At 37.7% G+C, this 17,294-nt stretch overlaps 1 protein-coding gene across 3 annotated transcripts in view; it reads right to left on the minus strand.

Annotated features, from left to right (window-relative positions):
- Nucleotides 1-1,391: 1,391 nt before the first annotated feature.
- The window catches only part of LOC107040059 (homeotic protein distal-less), a 75,604-nt gene continuing 59,701 nt past the window's right edge, over nucleotides 1,392-17,294 (minus strand). For 2 of the 3 annotated variants that reach the window (XM_015259981.1, XM_015259980.1), the window contains 3 exons: nucleotides 3,999-4,149; nucleotides 2,831-3,143; nucleotides 2,418-2,756 (listed from right to left, as the gene is read on the minus strand). In XM_015259981.1, the coding sequence (XP_015115467.1) occupies nucleotides 2,717-2,756; nucleotides 2,831-3,143; nucleotides 3,999-4,149 (504 nt within the window). In that variant the 3' untranslated portion in view covers nucleotides 2,418-2,716. The other variant, XM_015259982.1, reaches the window with a different exon arrangement.

A 17,294-nucleotide genomic window follows, 5' to 3' on the forward strand; every position in this document is an offset into this window, starting at 1 on the left:
TAGAAAAAAAATCTACTCGACCCTCGGGGTCGTATTCTCCATTTATTTATTTTCCTCGTTCTCTCTTAAATTTCATTTTCGAGAAAAAAAATCCCAACGCAACCCGTCCAGCCCCGGTGGCTATCCGGACATTAGAGAAATTAATTTCGTCAGACAAAACGTTTTGGACTGCGTCCTAAAAGCGACTGGGGCAAGACGGGCGGTTTTTAAAAATTCTGTTTTTTTTTGTCAATTTCGGGAATTTTTTTTCTCGGGTTTTTTTTTTCCGGAAATGGATTTTTATTTGCTATTTACTCTTCGGCTCATTTCTCTCTTCCCAGGAGGATAAACGCCCTTTTATCGGTGATTAGAACACAACTGCAGGTTTTGTTGTGATTTATTTAGTGCTGGAGAGCTTCCCCTGAACCTGAAATGATTTTCCGCGCATTGGCTAATTGGTTTTCACCCTTGGGAGGGGGATTTTCCTTCCTCTCTTCTACTCAGTGTCTGTCTTATTAGTTTATAGAGTCGTACATGAGGTTTTCACTTTTTTACTTCCGTGGGAAATCAATGCAATCGGAGAATGGTAATATTGCATGATGTTCTCACCAGTGGAGAAGGGATTGTGGCTTTGCGTACGATTCTAAATTGCTGGTTTGGAGAAATAAACTCGGGTGTTTTGTACTGCTTTCCAAGTGCATTTTTCATTTCGCCGGGATGGCGGAGGGGAACCAACTTCCGGAAAAATACACACGGGGGTTCAAGTCGATTTCCTCTAATCAAAATTACATTTTTTATGGGAATACCTCAGTCGCTGCGAGTTTGCATAATTTCCCGCCTGATTATGGTTTTTGACGGATGGGGGGAGCCATACGGTGGTCGAACAGGTGGGGCACTGGTGATTGAACGGATGAGATGAATAAATTATACGAAAAATCCAAGATCTCGGGACCAGCGTGGGTGGGAAAAATTTTCTGGAGATCATTTTTTGTTATCTTTCATCTGCAAAAATCGCTCGGGGATTCTGGGGTTTTTTCAAAATATTTATTCAAATTTAGTTCAATTGCGCTATCACATGAATTTATCCAAAGAACTCGGATATTTTTTCTCCTGTGAAATTCATTTGAGCCCCATCTGACCTCAAGTTTGCAGAGATTTCATAATGATTTTTATTATTTAAATTTTGTAGGTCTGAATTTTAATCTCCATATGGAACCGTTAGAAAATATTTTAAAGATCTGAAGAAGAAAATTAGAAATTTTGATTTTGGAAGATTGATGAAATGATTTAAAAATTGCAATTTTTGAAAATTACGAGCATTATTTATGAATAATTTACAAACAATCAATTTTCCAACAAAAATAATTTGTTCGAAAACGTAACAAATTTATTCATGAAAAAATAAGGCTCTCGAAAGTTCAAATAATTTATTTGTTTATAAACAACGCAATGTAATTGACACATTTGATGATTGAAAATGCTGGAATCTACGTTGTGGCCTGTGCCAAACCTCAAAAGATATTTGGATATCCTTAAATATCTCCGAAGCTTCGAGCGACGTATTCCACGACAAGATAAATTTTCTTACGATTCCATCTCAACTTAAATTCTAATTCCTCATTAATTTTCAAAAAATCGATTGTCCCTCGAAACTCGAAAGCCCCCACTTCCACGCTGGACCCCCGAACTGAATCCCATCATCCCAGTGGCATTAAAAAAAGTGAAAAAAATCCTAATCGACCGGAAGCATTAAAGGAGGTGTGTTCCCCCATTTTTCCCCTTATTTTTTGTTCCCTGACGACACTAATGAAGCTAGGGAGACAGGTCCGGCGCCGTGAAGCTAATTTTTTCCCCTCTCCAAGCTGATGTACCTTTTTTTTCGGTCAATTCCATCCTCAACTCTGGTTGCCTCATCCAGTAGAACAGACAGAAAAGACAGAGGGCGGAGTGGAGGTAACTCCACAGACACTGATTACATCTCGCGCCACTGCGATTGCCTCGTTTCGCTCACGAAAATGTCATTAGGATTTCATTAATTCAAAACCGCCGCAAGCAAACCCCAAGACCATACTCTTTCCTCCGAGATACGCTTGTGCAACTGGTTGCTTCTGTCTGCAATTTCATGATTTTTCTCTCTTTTTGTTAGTCCCGGTGGGTGACCCGAGGGTTCAAAAAACCCCAAGTGGGTCACGTTGGCCAATGAAATGAACCCGAGTACAGAATTTCGTGATTTTATTATTTTCGAGTTCATGATTATTTCGCGGCGACAATTTCAGGATTTGTGGGGGAGCGATCGCACCTTTTTCTCGGCAGCAACTGGATCCACCGTTGGGAGTTCCTCTGGTACGTGAAACAGCCGATTTTGGGGTGTCCAATCCCGTTGGGGGAGGCTAGGGGGGACTGTGGCTAGGTTAAACCGCTGGCCATACCCTGGAATTAAAAAGGAAGGGGTGAATTTTCCGGGGCGAATGCGGATACTGGAGGAATTAATGTCTCGGGAAATAACATTGTGGATCTCAAAATCGAATTATTGGAATGGAAATTCATCGAAAATCCGTCGAAAAATAATAAATCAAAAACAATTGTTAAAGTCCATTTCACATTAATTTTGGGCTTTTGATTTTAGATATATTGAGATTTCAGTCAAATACACTTGAATGGCTGAGAAACGTCAATAAAATCACATTAAAAGAATCTTAAACACAAGTAAAATTGTTTCCTCAAATCAGCTGCAATGTCACTTCCCCAAAAATTTCCATTCGTCTCCAACAATTGTCCTATAAAAAAAATTCTCCAATTGAATATTTCAACTGCAAAAATCCGCGGAAAAATAATAATTTATGAGACTCACGTGAGTAATCCGGGATTGGGGTCAGCTTGGTACCACGAGTACTGGGGCATGTATCCCGGGTGATGCGGCGGCGGGGGTAGGGGAGGCGGATGATGCCCAGGCGTATGGGGATGATGATGAGTGTGTGGTGGTGCGTGTGCATGTGGGTGGTGTTTCATTTCACCGGTCCATGATGGCGCTGGTGGACTCTCGTTGTGCTGCGGCGACATATCACTGCCGGGCGTCGAGCTGCCCGGTGTATTCTCACCCCCGCCACCCCCCATTCCACCCAGGTAACCCGTCGTCGGGCTCCCCGACACCGAACTACCACCGCCTGCAGCAAAAATAAACAGGAAAAATCGATGAAACAATCTGTTACTTCATTGTGGGCACTTATTTGCGGGGGAGGATGATAAATTATTTGTCGTTGCACATGTGATTGCCATTTTTATAGACCAAAAAATTTCCTGTCTTCTAGGTAATATGCTGATGTCGGGATGTTTTTTATTTTCGAAAGAAATTGGGTTTAATTTAGAATATTCACATTTTTTAAAATGAAAATTACATTTTTCAGCATTTTTTTATCCAGAAATGGCACAGCATGCCATTTTTAAAGTTACATTTTTGTGTTTATATCGTTAATTCACATTGTTTGAGATATCACAGATGTCCAAGTGTCTATATATAGTATATTATTAATTTTTTAAACATTCGGTGTTCATAAATAAATAATTGAAATTGTTTAAACTTCCGAAAACTTATTTTTTAGGCATGAAATCGGTTTCTGGTAAAAGTTTGAATATGAATAAATTTGTTGTAATTCCAAAAAAATTATTTTTATGGGGGAAAATTGATCGTTTATAAATTATTTCATTAATTTTCCTCCAAAGGTAAACTCCAATATTTTGTTCGTTTTTAAAATGTTTTCTAACAGTTGAAAATCGAGATTCAAATTCAGATTTACAAAGTTCAAATAATGAAATCATTGTAAAATGTTCAGAAACAAAAGCAGAAAAGCATTTCACTGGAGAAAAAACAGCCAAAGTACTCGGATATCCTTAATAAATAATTTCGCTGCATTCATGATCAATATTTTCGGTAATAAAAGGAGAAATAACTAGAAATGGAGTTGTAGCATAATTTCATGCATAAAATAGAGGAACAATTTTAATGATCGCGTGACACTTACCGCCCTGCATGAGACCCCCAGGTTGTCCGGGCTGAGGCGATGGGCCACCGGCCAACAGGCTTCCGTGCTGTCCACCACCGCCTCCAACCTGCTGTGCTGCTTTCATCATCTTCTTGTACTTACTCCTTCTGTTTTGAAACCAGATTTTCACCTGAAGCAAATGAAAAACAACAAATCCATCAATGCGTCGTTCCAAACGCGATTATAATTTCTATTTTCCACTTAAATAACTGTTTCAAATGATCAATTATTATATTTATTTGGGTCGAATTAATCGATTGTGGATTCTATTAAAACACTTTCAGTTAAACAAACATGTCAGGGTATTAATTGAGAAAAAAAAAGTCCAAATGAACAGAGAATTTTCTAATGAAGTTGTATTCATTCACCTTCAGATTTTCACCTCAAGCAAATTAAAATTAAAAATCAATTATTCCATTCACAAAAATCATTAAATTAATTCACGAACGATCCTTTATTTTGGATCAAACGAGTTCAATACTCTCCCCAAAAAAATTCTAGAAATCAATACAAAATTTTCCGATAAATTCTCGTATTCGATTCGAATGTGTCATTTCCCCGGCTCTAATAATCCCATTAAAAAAATCCTCCCCAACCGTTTACGATGCAGAAGCCTCCAATCAATTAAAAGAATTCATTCAACAAATGTTAGTACGTAACACGCATCTCCCGCTGCCGTAAATATCGATAAAAGTCAGCGCTTACCGGACACTGTTTGAAATAGCGTTAACCCAGCGACTTGGATGTTCAACGTACGAAAATACAAGGTCACAGGGCCCTTTGTCGGACGCCATCGACCGTGCAACATCTCGCTTTTTCAAACAAGAGCAATTAGAACGAGATTTATTCGCACCGGCACGCCGCGCGTGGATTCCCCTCTCTTTACTCGATCCCGCTTGTACTTCAACCCCTTCCCCACCCCTCCCCTTTCCCCTCCCGCGCCGCTGTGTGTATAAGAGTAAAACGGATAGTTTGAAACAATGCCGCGCGGGTCTGAGTCCCTCCTTATTTCTCTCTTCGCCAATTTTTTTTATTCATTTTTCATCATGCCTCATTCTTCTTCAGGAACATATCTTAGGACCAGAGTTTTAATGAACTCGTTTTGACGTGACGCCGGGGTCCTTTCCGCGGGCCATCCGGCTCCACCTTCTCCCCATATACCCCTGCAGACGACTCGGTTAATTAAAGTTACCAACCGACTGACTGACACGCGGCCAGAACCGAATTATGCAACTTTTTTTTAAATAATCCTGTCGTGTCTTCTTGGGGATTTCTTTGCGCGGAGGGTTTTCAGGGGTGGGGGGATGTGTGGGAGGGGATAGGGGGGAAAATTGTGGAGAAAATTGTGGGAAGATGTGGTGGAAATTCAAATTTCAGGGAAATTTCAGTGTAATTCCTAATTTTTTGGCGGTAGAATGACGGGAATTTACCGATTCTCTTGAATTTTCAATCGAAACGTTAATTTTTGGTACAAAATTGTGAGAATTTTTGGTTAATTAATAATTTAAAAAGGCTTTACCCTGAATTTCTCTGATTTCCAGACGTTTGGGGGAATGGTTGAACTGAAATTCGGAGATTCACTGAATTTTTAATGACGGAATTCATTGGAATTTCGGACAGGTGACATTGAATGCGATTTAGGGGGATAAAATAATGAAATTTCAGATTTCCCTGAAAATTGAATGCAAATGCTTATTTTTAGCAGAATTAAGACGAGAATTTCCCAACGCCTGTAAAATTTCAATGAAAAAATTCAATGAACTAAAAATTCAAGAATATATTCAACGAAATTCCACCGACTTCCCTTAATTTTCGTGGAATAATCCCCTGAACGTTCGAATTCTCCTAGAATTCCCCATGAAATTCGGAATTTGCAATGGAATTTTCAATTCAAAATTCCCTCAAATGTCAATGAAGCTAAACTATAACAAAAAATTCTCCCAGTGCACCTCAATTCCGGAATTCAAACAACTTCAGATTCCCTGACAATCGAATTAAAATTCAAATTGTTTAACAGCATGAAGACAAGAATTTTCCACCGCCTTTAAAATTTCAATGAAAACATTCAATTCACTAAAAATTCAAGAATATATTCACCGGAATTCCACCGACTTTCATTAATTTCCACGGAATAATCCCCTGAACGTTCGAATTCTCCTAGAATTCCCCATGAAATTCGGAATTTGCAATGGAATTTTCAATTCAAAATTCCCTCAAATTTCAAAGAAACTAAACTATAACAAAAAATTCTTCCAGTGCACCTCAATTCCGGAATTCAAACAACTTCAGATTCCCTGACAATCGAGTTAAAATTCAAATTGTTTAACAGCATGAAGACAAGAATTTTCCAACGCCTTTAAAATTTCAATGAAAACATTCAATTCACTAAAAATTCAAGAATATATTCACCGGAATTCCACGGACTTTCATTAATTTCCACGGAATAATCCCCTGAACGTTCGAATTCTCCTAGAATTTCCCATGGAATTTTCAATTCAAAATTCCCTCAAATTCCAAACAAACTAAACTGTAACAAAAAATTCCCCCNTAATTTCCACGGAATAATCCCCTGAACGTTCGAATTCTCCTAGAATTTCCCATGGAATTTTCAATTCAAAATTCCCTCAAATTCCAAAGAAACTAAACTGTAACAAAAAATTCCCCCAGTGCACCTCAATTCCGGAATTTCCAGAAAAGCCACTCGTCACCTTCGCAAGCCTCCCCCTCCCCCCCCCCGCAGTGTCCTTTACACAATACTCTACTTTCTCCATCACCCTTGGATTTGCAAAACACACATTGTCTACAGAGTGCCACATCGTTGTGGCAATCGGCAGTCCCCCGACAGTTTGACCCGCGAACAAGTGTGCGAAGGAGGTATGATGCGCCCCGAGGCTATAACCGGCCTTTTGTCGATATTCAGTCTCTGCATACGTCAACCCGGCGATGGAATGGAGAATATTTCACGTTTATTACTCGCAGCAACAATTTTTTCCCCTGAAAAATGTCCGCAATAAAACAAACGTCGAGGGCATTTTATTTTTCACCAGTGCACCTGCACCCGAAGCACGGTAGAAAATTAATGCAAATATCCGTGAAAAGTTTAGAGCGGTTAGACGGAATATTCAAGTATTAAAAATACTCCCCAGCCGTATCTTCGTGGCCTCCAGGGTCTACCGTATGCCGCAGTCCCTCGGTTTTATACACTGCAGACTGATTTTATATACCACCGGCACGGGCTCAAGCTGTCGTTTGTCTTGGCGACGTGCACGACGAGGAGGCTCAACATTTTTCTCAGGAATTACGGAACTTCCGGGGTAATGGGAGTTTTTAGTTTTTTTCGTTTTATTTTCATGTTTCTTTTTGTTTACCGAGGAAAGCTTTTGACATGGGAGAAATGCCATGTGATATCATTATCACTGGGTCGGCTTGGAGAATTTACAAGTGGAGCAGTCCCTGTAATGAAGTGAATTTTTAAAATAATTCTTGTGAACATGGAAATAAATTCAGTAGCGAAGCGGTAACACGGTTTTTGATAAATATCTCGGAATCTAAGGACAATAGCAAAATTTTTGTTACGAACTTTTTTGTGGAGCGAGTTAAGAGCTACAAAAAAGGTTATTACGAAAATTTCGATATCTCGATTAGATTCGGAGATATCCTGCGAAAACTCGGCGAAGAGCTAAGGCAACTGAGAAATGAGTGAAAGAAAATTGATCAGAGTTTCAAAATTATTCATTAATAAAAGAAGGGATTGTTTTGCAGTGAAAAAATGAGGTTTCACACAGGTAAATGAGGCGATAGATCAGCGCCGGCGTCAGCTCTACTCGGTGAAAATAATAATGCACAATTTACCCGAGAATACTATAAACACACACGGGTGATAATTCGTGGGTAAAGACTGCTCAGGTCACTGACCTGTGATTACAGTAATTATCCGATTAAAATGCCAAGGAGTGATTAAGTAATTTTCGATCCTAGATAACGCCACTGGAATTCACAAAAAAGAAAGTTTCGAACGAAAGCTGAAAACATTTAACTCGAATAAAGTGTCAGAGCCGTTAAAAACATCATAACGTATATCTAATGACTGTAATAATGGGATTTAATAATAACGTAATTTACATAGTTGTGGCCGGGCACGAGCCACTGATTTTTAGAGGTCATTCATGTAAACAAGCTGATGAAATTTTGTTCATTGACCTCAAGAGATGATGTAAAATCACCTGATACTTCGACTCAATTGAAAATGTTTGTTTGAAAATTTTTATTTGACTCAAATAAAGGATTTAATTATATCGAATAAGCGAGTTATTAATTTCAAATAAAATTTGCATTAAATTCAAGGAAACATTTTATTATTCCGAATAAATCATTTATTAAAATGAAACAAACAATTGAGTCATTTCAAATAAAGGAATTTTCGCAATATAAAAAAAATCTTTATTTATAAATAACTTAAAAAATGTCTCTTCTCTGGATATTTTTTTTAGGTCTCACCTCAAAGTATCGCCCCAAACAGATAATGTCAATTAGTACCAAGGGGTCATGACCCTCAATCGCTCCCCACGATCTAATCTATCACGGACAATAAGCAATCACAGCATCGCCGAGTGAGTCAGTATCGCAAGCTCGTCGCTTCATACCACTAACAAATATTTATTTTTGAGGTTTAACATCGAAAGTTCCACGTAATTACGTAGTTAAATAATTGCATTAAAAATTTATTTTTCATTTTTTTAAGCTGCAAAGATGATTGCATCTCAAGCAGAATAAAATGTTATTGTGAAATCAAATGCTAAAAATATAAAATAGACTCGAGTCACTAATGGATTATAAGTTTAATCAATATGAAGAAGATATTTATGAAGATGTGTATGTACGTAAATACTAATTGTTCATTGAATAAAAAAATTGAAAAATAAAAAAAGTGAGAGCAAGCTCATGCGTCAGTGAAAGTGAGGGGTAGTGAGCCCTCAAAGATTAAATCCAGCGCCCGTCGAGTACTTTGACATCGACTAAAAATCTCAGTCATCCCAGTATTTTTGCTGCCAACTATTTGTCTTTTTCATCACTTGTTATGTCAGCATTTTTTCCCTCCTTTTTTCCCCTGCATGAGTGAATTCATAATGCCCTCTGCCTCTGCTTCCTGCGTAGCATCAGTGATGCGGAGTGCCTTCAACGATCCAAACTGTCCGACAATTCTCATTCACTTTAATTTTATTCCAATTTTTTTTGTCGTCTTTATTTGCTGCGAAAATTTTGTGAATGCACTTGCGGAGAATATTTATTTCTATAACCTTGAGATACCGGAGGAATCAAACGAGTGTGAGCCAACGAAGCGCGCTTCCACGATTATAGAAGACAAAGAGATAAAAAAACGTTATAAAAGAGTGAAACATAAGATTCAGAAATTGCGATTGTAACGTCACAAGAGATGAAAACTGAAGTCAGTAAATTTTTTTTGTTTACATAAGCTGAGGGCATGACTCATTCCGACTGTCCCCGATGAGCCCAATGTCGTTAAAATGTAGGTGGAATTTTCAGTTCGGAATGTCGGAAAATGTAATTTGAACAATGCTGAATATTCCCTTTTATCTCATTCGTAAAAACAGTATTTAATATGAAATTTTTCCCACAATTTTTTTCCCCATAAAAAATCCATCCAAAACCTAGAAATTTTCAGAATGACATCAAATGTCATTTAGAGTAAAAAAAACATGAAATTCCCCCGAATAATTTTCCCCGCTGCAATCCAAAAACCACAAACATAAGACTCCGATTTACCAATTACCCTCACGTAAATTAACGCAATGTGTCACGATGTCGCCCCATTGTGCCAACAATGGTGCACGCGCAGCGGCACCTAACTCTCTCGTCACTCTTTTATCCCATTTTTTCATTGTGCCCGTCATCGGTATTCGTTACTTTCGTACATATTCATAACCCAGCGCGTTGCATAACCCCAACATCTCCCGTTCCTGTTTTTCTCGTTATGTTGACACCAGCGGTTGTCATCCCACGTCACCTGTCTTCATTAAAAACCGATGAAACGGAATCAGGCGGCGAGATGGAGCCATAAATCTCCGCGATTTTTCTCGCGGCTCCGCGGGCGTATTCTCTACCTCAGGTACCTCAGGCATTGGTAGAACCGGGATATAGAAGTTTTCGATGGATTTCCACTAATATTAAAACTTAATATGACTCTGGTAGAGATTGGGCTGAAGTCCATTAGGTTCTTCCAAAGTAGATTCACTCCACAAGAATCATTGGCATTTGGATTGCGATTGCGATTTTGCGATGAGAAATTTTGTAGACAAAAAATTTACCAACCTCTCGAAGAACGAACGGGTTTTTTCGTTGTTCAGTTACCAAGTGAATGAGTGTCAGGTATACATTATCATTTTCAATTCAAATTCGAAATCATTTGTGATGAAGTGGCAATATTAAGCTTCGGTCGAACGGGGATTTTATTTATTTTTAAAAACAGTGTTTAGAATACTGAAATTTAATTCTTTTTTCTATTTAGTTTAGTATATATCATATTATATTATATATAACATAATATTTATGTTATTTATTATAACAAAATTTTTAAAATTCTTGAAAAGAAAGAAAGAAAGGTATTTTTTTTTAAATTTTTTATAAATATATTATAACATAATACATATACTACACTATATTATACATAATACATTGGTTCCATGTCTATATCTCACAAAACAAAGTCAACACAATCAAACTCATCACAACACAATTTAAACATGTGTAATAATCAACACAAATCAAACAAAAACACCATTATATGTGCTCTGGATGTCAACAAACACATCGAAAATATCACCATTGGGCATCCAAAGGAAAAGACAATAAAACTCCCAGCTATCTTCATAGCATCCAACCCATATACATTTGAAATATAAATATATAGACACCAATATGAAAAAACAAACGAAACCAACCCAACCATATACCTGACAATCGAAGAATAATCAGTACGGTGAAAACTCTGATGTGAAATTAACGTTGAAATTGAATATGATGAAAAACCGAATGATGAAATAGTTTTGGTAGAAAATGAAAATGTTGAAATGACGCCGTGAAGTTTAGACGTGTCACCAATACATTATAATATATGATATGATATGATAATATAATATAATAATAAAGAAAGATTACCGTAGGCAGAATAGATTGGCTAAAAAAACATTCCATTGGATATTTATCAAAGGGATTCCGCGTCCGGACGGAAAACCCATCAACAAACAGAACCAACTAAAAAAAATTGCAAGAAACAGTCGCCGCGCAGCGTAAAAAAATCTTAAATTAAATAACGGTAAAAGGATTGGCATTAATGCCCCCTCGTTAATCCCCTCTCCGTTTGAACGCCTAACCCTCAATCATTTCCCCATTTTCCTTCCCCCAATTTACGTGTGTCGCGTGTCCTAATTACCCTCTCTAACTAATTATTGATGTGTACAGAAGCAGTCTTTCCCATGACGCTCCAACAATATTTCTATTCACCATCCCAGCATTATTAGTTGTCTTCCCTCGCTCTCTCATTCCGCCTATATCAGGACTCACGAATGTAAAGAGAGGACAAAAAATGTGAGGGAATATACTCCCGTTTCGTAGGTGGATACCTTCGTCACGCTTTGCGAGCGTCATCATCGTGGTTTACCGAAGAGTCGTGGTGGATGCTCGTCGAGGACGATGAGCAGTGGTGAGGCTGTTCGAGGGGGAGGGAGGGGGAGAGGGGGAGGTTGTTCTTGGTATCCGCGAGGGGATGGAGGAGGTCGTGAGACAGATAGTCGAGTAAATGAGAGAGCGGAGAGAGGAGGACGGGAGTTCCATCATTGAGGAGGACGAAGGGGGACAAGGAGAATGTCGTGCCGTGCTCATCGAGGTGTAGTTCCTCGTCCCCTGGATGGACGTTCCTACGGCGTGGTCAGCGTCCCACTAAACCAACGCTCGCATTTCACTGAATTATCCGGTTGCTGGGGGTTTTCCATTTTTTTTTTTGTTCGGAAAATTTTTCAAGTTTGGGAATTCGAAGGGGGATAAGATGATTTTGGGGGGGAGACAGGGGCAGTTTAGACGGTTTTTGAAGAGAAAATGAGACGTTTTGCAACGGTAGTTTTGAAATGTTGAAGGGGGAAGAGAGAAGGTCTTGGATTTAGAACATTTGTATAGTTTGTTTTAAACTTTGTTTGATTTTTGAAGAAAATTTTACATTGGTTTTGAAGACATTTTACAATAATTTTATTATTTAAACTTTGGAGGTCTCAATTTGAATCTCAATTAATTGAAAATTTAAATTATCAATTGTTTTATCATTTTCAATTGACTACGATTTAAATAAGTGAAAATATGGAATTGTTAATTGATTATTGAGGGATTTTCGATTAATCAAATAATCATCAATTAATTTTAATTGGTGATTAATTTAATAATTTGAAATTGATGAGTACTATTAACAATTGACTCCTTCGAAATTCAACATTATTTAAAATTTATGATTCGGGCAATGTCTGATCTCGAACTTGAACCGTTAGAAAATATTTTAAAAACCTTAAAAACAAATTAAAAAGTTTACTTTTGGAGAAAAATTGTTGAAATAATTTTTAAAATACAATTTGTGAAAATTACTCGCATTTTATATAAATAATTTATAAACAATCAATTTTCCACGATAAAAATCATTTGCTCGGAATCGTAGTAAATTTATTCACAAGTATATATGAATAAAGTTTAAACAATTTAAACAGTTTGAACAATTTCAATTATTTATCTGTGCAAAATATAATGTGAATAACGCTGAATATTCATGTTTTCGTAGGAAATTCCCCTGTGAAATCTCAAATTGCGATTTTCTCTAACAACAAAATCCCCCAGAATTGTTTACAAAAAATTCGTCGTTGCAGTCTCGCGTTTCCTGAAACGAAATCACGTGGCGTCCCACGAAGGAGGTCACAGGACCGTGACGTAAATTCGTCGAGCAGCCATCAGGAGGGAAGGAAGGAACGTCCGTTCCGGTGACCGATCCTGCGGCTCGCCCTCCCCCCTCGCTGCCCCTCAGTCTTTTCCCTTGACGGACACGTGATGCATCGCGATATATCTGTCTTCTCGTTTATTTTTTTCCATTCGTTTTGCGAGTAGCTGAGAACCAACGCGCATTCGTATTCTCCCGCGTCTAAAGCGTTTTATTCTCTTCACAGCCGAGAGGTGATGAACGAAAGAACTGAAATTTCGATGGGCTTAATCTCCCATAAATTCCCCAACTATTCTTCATATTTTTTGAATCATTTTTCTCAATTTAATTTGACTCATTTCATATCCGATAAAACATTCAGGTCATACGGCAATGATTACCTACGATTGCGACTGTTGACTGGACGAACGAATTGAATTCAAATGCCCAATTTTCCGCTGTCTAAATTCATTGAAACCAAAATCCGAGTTAAAGAACCTTAACCCACATAACAAGTTGATTTCCACATGACCCCATCCACTTCAAAAGTTCACGCCTTATTAGCGTGAATGAACCAGTGGCGTGACAATGTATGTACACTATTTTCCCTTGTGTTAAGCTGCATTACGTACTCACTGATGGTAACGAGATAGGCGAGCGCAATGGTGCATCAATCTTTTCGTTACAAACTCGGTGAATCAATTTTAAACGATATATTAGCCAATATTTTTCTCATGCAAAATATATTTATTTAAAACAACGAATCATTCTGATTAATCGAAAACAATTTCAATAGTCAAATTTATGAGTGGAATTATGTGAAAGACATTCCCTTTTTATAAATAAATAATTGAAATTGTTTAAACTTTCGGAAATATTTTTTTTCAACCAAAAATTTTGAGCAGTATAAAATTAAAAATATTGAAATTGACTACAATTTCAATTTTCATTATCAATGAATGCGAATAAAAAAATTGAGGGCATTTCTTTGCTAAAACAATCGAGGAAAAAATGGTGTTTTATGCAAAAAAAAATCGTTCCAATTTTTTTTCTCCTGAAAAACTTTCAACTGCATGAGCCCATTGTTTACGTTTCCCCTCGATAAGATATAACTTTTAGAAACCAGTGTCAAGCCAATTTTCCGCTTTTACTCGAGATTTTTCGCGTCGTTCTCCTGAAAAATGTCTCCACGGTGATGAGAATCGATCCACCGGGGGCCGCGGCAATGCCTTATTCACGAGGGAGACACGCGAGTCAGGCCTAGAAGACTGCAAAGATAGTTACGGGAGCGTGCACATCCCCCGTGGCCCGCAAAAACCTTATCCGCGATTCGCATCTTCCCTCATTTTTTTTTCCAAACACCGCGGTACATCTATACACGTTCGCGCCACGCGAGAAAACTCCCGTTTCGTGCTGTTTACACCCAACTGCACTTGGGAGTTTGTGTCGTCCTGCTTCGCGATGCGTGTGCACAGCAGTTTTCTTACATTTTTTTCTGTCATTTTTAATGCTAGTTTTTCTGAAAACGCGGGCGTTTTGGTCGACGCGTGGTCGACGCTCCCGCGGGGAACATAATCGCTCGCTTCGCTCTCGTCCGAAGTTGCGAGAGGAATGAGGAGAGAATATTCTGCCGTCGCTCAGTTTTCGAAGTGAAACATTATTATGTGAGACTGTCAGGAATCAAAATGGTCAACTAATTGGAAAATAGCTAGAACCCGATTGCTCAGTTCGCTCATTTCGCTCGCTTCGCTCACGCCCAAAAGTGCAAAATAATTTCATTATCGTAAAAAATGATGCTTTCGAGAACTGGAGGAATCACCAATTCAATAAAACGTCAACATATTAAACTCTAAAAATTCCTGTAGCACCACAAATTAGTAAAATAAGTCATTATGTTGTACTATTTTTCAGAGTCAGGCATTTTTCTTCTATGGAAATTCTCCACATGTCACAGCAGATGATACAAAATAAACTAAATACAGGCATACGCAGGCGGCGTATAAATTGAAAAAGTAGACTCTATGCAGAAAATATTTTATTTAAAGCCGAAGGTAAAAAGAATGATAGTAATCGATGCGAATGACACCCCGAGAGTGTCTAGATGTTTGTGTTTCTCGCGGATTCTAGAAACTGTACGTCGTAGACTCTATGAGTAGAGGCCAGTGGTTGAGCGTCATCGTCATTGATTTCAGATAGCCCGAGTGCTTCAATCATAGTTGAATATAAAAATAATAGGAAAATGTAAACAATAGGATCATCGAGGCTTAAGGAGCCCAGACCACTGGGATTTTCCGATTTTTTAACTGCAAATTTCCCCTCCTAAATTCACTCCTCACCAGGACGACGGAATATTCTCCTGAAAAATTTACATTCCATTGATTTTTTCATCCCACAACTGCACATTTAAAACACGCGCATCCTTGCTATCTCCGCACACGCAACAAACCGATTTACCATAACACGAGGATATTTCCACGATGACGTGGTCCTGAAGAGATTGATCGAACAGTCGAAGAATGCCATAAGCGAGGAAATATCGATGAGAGAAATAAAAAAAACCCCCAGTGCATTCCGTCAGATGTAGGAAAAACGATAATGGAATCCACGATTCCACAACTGATTCGAAAGAAAAAAAATGTAAAAATTCCCGGAATACACCAGTGTGTTTTATCCAATTAGAAGTTGAATAGCTACGTGAACTGAACTGATACACATCAATGAAATCCAATAATTATGATTAAACTGGACTATCTCGGAGGCGTGAAAGTATTTAGGTGAATGGCAAATGCGTGTTATCTGCTGTTATGTCTGTGCTCCCTTTTCCCTGGCTTTTTTTTCAAGTTTCGCTCAGGCTATTTGTCAGCGGGTGCGCCGCCAGTGGGTCGTATCCTGGCCGTAGCTTCCAACTCCGTGTTTTATCAGCTGGTGAATCGCTGTCGGGCTATCTCTCGCTGGCCTGCCGGCACCTCACCAACCGCAAACACAACCGAATGCCCGTACACACTAAATACTCTCATGCCAATTCTTTTTTAAAATAGCCATTGTCGACTTATGTGTGTTTGAATGTCTCACGTGAGGCCATTGTTTCGTGTTTAGCGGCAAGGTGAAATTATGTAACGCGAAGAAGGTAGATCTTATCGGCACTCTTGTGAGCACCGTGCCTAACTACGACGTCGCTTTTAGTTGTCTAAATACGATGGCTTTGGGGGGGGGAGGGTAGTTTCGGGTTAAGTTGTTGACAAATCACTACAGAATGAGCATTTCGAGATAACCGAAGGCGATAGAGGATTGTTTGGGTGATTTTCATTGACAGAATTCATTGGGATGATTTGTAAACAGACATAGACGAAATCCTAAATTTCAAATAATTAAATTAATCGAAAAATTAAACATCCAAATTGCCAATTATTTTATCAATCAGTAATTGAGTTCGAAGGACTGACGAGTATTTCGCTAATCAATTAACAATAGTCAATTAGCAATCCCGTGTTTACAATTATTCAATTTACAATCCGATAGTTCAATTATTCAATTCATTATCAATTGAAAAATTTAAATTATCGATTATTTTATTAATTTCAAATTCGATTTGATGCCGATTCTTCTTTATAAGTCATCTTCATGAAATGAGAGAAATGAAATCGAAAAATTAAGGCCGAAAATTTATTGTTTATAAATTATTTACAGAACATGCTCGGAATTTCCAAAAATTGCAATTTTCAATTATTTTATTAATCTTCTTCCAAAAATAAACATTCCAATTTTTGTTTCAGATTTTGAAAGTGTTTTCTAACACTGCAATATCGAGATTCAGACCTGCAAAGTTTAAATAATAAAATAAAATAATAAAAAGAATACAATAACATGGGGCTTAAATGAAAACTCAAAGCTAATGTACTCATAAATAATAATAATAATAAATAATAATAATAATAATAATAATAATAAATAATTTATAATTTTTCAATAATACTCGTGGAATTCTCAACAATGTAGTTGTTATTCTAGATAAACTTAATTTAATTGCTACAATTAATAAAATCTCCCCCATTTTCCTCCATCTTTCCCATCCATTTGAGCTTGACAAATTTACCCACCTCCCTATTTCCATAATTTCCTCTCCTAGAAAATAATCGAGGGTGAAAGGTAATATAAATCAGTCGGGTTCTTTAATTTATTATCGAAGCGGTAAAAAGGTCCGTTGGAGGCTCCGAGTGAAGCAGTTTAATAGGACGAATTACGCTAATAAAAGGTAACAACGTCAGTCGTTTTCACGGTAGAATAACAATGGGGCAACATATATCTAC

This window comes from Diachasma alloeum, unplaced genomic scaffold (assembly GCF_001412515.2).
Source record: "Diachasma alloeum isolate Michigan unplaced genomic scaffold, Dall2.0 Dall_scaffold_00315, whole genome shotgun sequence".
Lineage (NCBI taxonomy): Eukaryota > Metazoa > Arthropoda > Insecta > Hymenoptera > Braconidae > Diachasma > Diachasma alloeum.